The sequence below is a fragment of the Sesamum indicum genome, linkage group LG1 (assembly GCF_000512975.1).
Source record: "Sesamum indicum cultivar Zhongzhi No. 13 linkage group LG1, S_indicum_v1.0, whole genome shotgun sequence".
Taxonomy (NCBI): domain Eukaryota; kingdom Viridiplantae; phylum Streptophyta; class Magnoliopsida; order Lamiales; family Pedaliaceae; genus Sesamum; species Sesamum indicum.
The window spans coordinates 18,341,645-18,345,753 of NC_026145.1; the positions used below are offsets into that span (position 1 = coordinate 18,341,645).

The 4,109-nt window shown below is 42.0% G+C and overlaps 1 protein-coding gene across 1 annotated transcript; it reads right to left on the minus strand.

Annotated features, from left to right (window-relative positions):
• On the minus strand, positions 319-2,086 carry LOC105173723 (aspartyl protease family protein 2). The gene has a single exon (XM_011095590.2). It carries the CDS (start codon positions 1,980-1,982, stop codon positions 546-548), a length of 1,437 nt encoding a protein of 478 aa, XP_011093892.1. The 5' UTR covers positions 1,983-2,086; the 3' UTR covers positions 319-545.

A 4,109-nucleotide genomic window follows, 5' to 3' on the forward strand; every position in this document is an offset into this window, starting at 1 on the left:
TGCTCACTTCTCTCATTCTATCTACGCTCCTAATTACTATCACCATCCTATCCACACACAATTTTTATCTTCTGTGTACTCCATATTTACTTCAAACCATAATATCATTATATCTTTTCTTTTATTTAAATGATAAAAAATACTTTAATATGTCTGTGGGTCTTTTTTGGATTGGATCTAACTCATGCCTATGAGATAGTATAGTAACCATCAGATCAGAATTATTGATATTTGATACTAGAAGCAAGAATGTGGGTTACTATATATTAATCAATGCAAATCTCCTTTCACTAAAAATCTGCAGTTTTTCTTTCAAACTTTCACTTCTTTACAACATTAATTAATTAATTAATAGGATATCACATAATTCAACAGGCAGCAACGTGAATTGCGTGACTACCCCTTCTTTTCATTTTCTTCATAATAACAACAACAACAATAATAATAATAATAATAATAATAATTCCTCCTACTTGATTTTGGGGCAATGAAAATAATATGAGTAGCAATTAAGCAAAAACAGTAAAGCATAATCCTTAATTTGTCTAGGCGCAACCTCTTGGAGCGAACCCCACCCGGTTGCTCGCCAAATCGAATACAACCCGGAAACCCTGCTGCTGAATGTTCCCAATTATAGACAACCCGCTCATCGTACCCGCAAATGCGAAGCAAAATTTCCCATCACTATCCACCGGAATCAAGTAATTCGACGCCGGCAACGACACGTCAGCCCCTGCGAAATGCAGCACCACCGTCGGCACCTTCACCTCCGTCTTCCCAGACAGATCGAAACACGTGTCGAACAGTGAGAAATCAGGAGCTGGCTTCAAGTTTGATGCCCCCACCCGAAAAGCGTTCCTCAGCGCAACGTATGCGGGTCGAGTCAGCCGGGTGACGGAGGTGCCCGAATCAACAATCACCCCTCCGTTACCAGCAGCGTCAAGCTTGAAAAGCGACGCAGTAATGCCGGGCACCCGGACACCACCGACTGAAATACCGTTTAAGCCCACGTAGTAAAACGTGTCGAGCTTAGGATTCGTTAACAGCGGGGTAAAAACGGCTCTCCGGGACACCGCCGCTTCGCCGAACAGAATGGACGACGGTTTAGAGGAAGCGGATCGGTCCACCACACAGTAGGAGAATTTTCTCCCGAAGCGGCGTCCGGCTTGAGTCGGAAAAGACAATTTCCCCCGGCCCAGGCCTAGTAAACCAGCGGCGCCGACGAACAAACCCTCATTATCATGACCACAGCCGAGGGCAATATTCTTCACTCTCGTCCCCCGGAAAGTCAGCGTTTCCGTTGAAAATTCTCCGACGGTGAACGAGCCATCTCCATAGGAAACTTGGTAAAGGCATTTCTTCCTGTTGTTGCAACCGGGAGAATCCAGCCGGCGGCAGAGGGGAGAACCACAGGAGACTCCCAGGAAGGATGTCGATTTCCTCGGGTCGAAAACCGGATCGGACTGGGTGTAGCATCTCCGGCAGGGGGAGCATTGGACCCACACGACATCACTTCCTGTGTCGAGCACCATGTACACATACTTAGCTGGTGTGCCTACGCCCAGGCGGGTGAAGTACTCCCCACTCCCTTGGGCGAGTCCAGAAGTCACCGAGCTGCTGAAACCAGGAGCACCTCGGGCCCTGGCAGACACATTGGTTTGAGTGGCAGCGGCGAGGGTGGACAGCGCTTTCACCCTGACGCCGTCACGATGCAGACGGAGTTTGAAGAGGGATTCAGGAGTTGAGTTGAAAGCAGGAGAAAGAGAGTCTACATGGTGCAAGTTAAGCGAGAAAGTGTTTTCAGATAGGGGTCCAAGTTCAGATTCCTGTTGGGAGGGCCATGAGAGGGTTTGAGGTGTGGGGAGGGGGGTGAGGACGAGAGTCTGATATTGAAGAGGAGCGGAAAATGAGAGGGAAGAGGAAAGGAAAACGAAGAGTAAGAGACAGAGACAGAAGGAAAAGGTTTTCCGTCTTCCGTCCATTATTTTAGGAAGGTTAGCGGAGATGGGAGGAAGAGAGAGACAACTGTTGGGGTTGGAACTTGGAAGTATAAATAGTGGGGGACTGGAACACGGACAGTATGTGGGCGTGTCCGAAAGCGTGAGTCACTATTGATGTAGCGTTTAAAGGCCACCCCACTGGATTTCGTTTGGAAGTATTTATTAATTTGTATTTTCAGTGCGCGAAAATGATGTAGCATCATCATCAAAGCAGCCTAGTCTGTAAACAAAAATTTTAACAGAACGATTTTCAGTTTTACCTAAATGCCCTCCAACTCAGACATATATTTTCCTTTTCCAACTCAAAGAAAAATTAAGGCTTAATCTTGTATTTTAACACTGCTACTACATCTAATCTCAGGCCTAAGCTGCAACAGGGCCCACAACAATTTAATTGATTTGGTACAAAAGGGTTGTGGAATTTCCCTGGAAAGCACTTATTGATGTACTATGTCATTAGTGTGAGGGATGAGGAGACGGAGCACTTAAACTTGTCCCTTTTTCGTTATGTTTTCAACTATTGAATTGTATCTCCTAGGTGCTTGGGTGGCCCCAAAATAAGTTCCCTACGCACACATTTTTATAAATGCCTCAATCCATGATCCCATCAGATCCCCCAATTTCTATATAATACATACAATGAGTATTGCACTTAAAACCATTCAAAAATTTGTGCGCGTTGACTCTATATATTTACTCGTCCAACACAAAAATTACACAGACTAAATCTCATTAGGCTACGCCCTCGCATAATTTTCACAAATGATCAAATTTAAAGGCAAATTTATTTAAATAATACAAAAAAAAAAAAAGTTAGAGATTTGGTGCTGTTTGAAAAGCTTCAGAAAAGTGAGCGGCACCGCGTTTTCGTACCGCGGTGCCGCAATTTAAAATTTAAAAAAAAAAAGCTTTTCTTTTGTCACCGCGGTAAGTTACCGCGGTGACAAAGATTTAAAAAAAAATGTATATTTTAATAAGCCACCGCGGTGATGAACCGCGGTGGCAATAAAAATAATTATTTTTTCTGTGTCACCGCGGTGGCTCACCGCGGTGACACAGAAAAATTATTTTTTTATATGCCACCGCGGTGATGAACCGCGGTGGCTTATAATATTTTAATTTTAAAAAAAAACAACGAGCCACCGCGGTAAGGTACCGCGGTGGCTCATTCTTCACGTTGTACTTTCGCCGCCTGACACCGCGCTAACATAGCGCGGTGATTATCAACTTTTCTGCTTTTTCAGTCTGTGACACCGCGTTAAGCTAGCGCAGTGATAAATAATTTTTCTGACACCGCGGTTGTTTATCGCGGTTTTTTCAGCTATATATATCACACTCCATTCCCTCAGTCATTCACATTGAAAAATCGAACATCAGCTTCAAAAACTTCAACATTCATTTCTTATCCCGCATAAACTCTAAAAAGCAGTCATCGAAAATTTCATATTCCACCATACCGCGCAATTCTTCTCAAATTTGTTCACTTTTTATTTGAAGATTTACAAGAAAAAGGCATCTAGTAAGTTATTTATTAAATTTTTGTGTTATTTGTTGCTTTTAAATATCTTGTTATATTAGAAAAAACAATTTATTGATGTGTAGTTTATTTTATTTTGAAGATATGGCGGAGCAAAATACCGTTGATATTGTTATATATTTTGGAGGTCAACAAATTAATTCGAATGGTTCTGTAAGTTATGATCGTCCTCCACTCGGATTCATGCAAATTTCTCGTAGTACTACATTTGCTGAGTTAGAATTAATTTTGTATGAAGAAATTGGTATGGATAGGAATAATGTTAAGTTGAATATATTTTTTAAATACATAACATTTAATTTTGGCCAAAGGAATGAGATGTTGTTGGCAATTAAAAAGGATCGTGATATGAATTTTTTTTTAAATCCGATGAATGGATATATGTAGATTGATATTTTTGTCGAAGCGGAGAAAGTTCTGCAAGATGCTGTACCAGATGACTCAGCTGTTGGTGATTGGGGAACATATATGTCTATGATAACCCAAGATTTGCCGAGCTTACCAGTAGTAACACAAGAAATGGGGCGGATTGGTCTTAATGAAGATTATGCAGGTCCATCATCGTATGCAGG

What these genes read in the sequence shown, in the direction of transcription:
- LOC105173723 (XM_011095590.2), bottom strand. Translation starts at nt 1,982, where the DNA reads ATGGACGGAAGACGGAAAACCTTTTCCTTCTGTCTCTGTCTCTTACTC.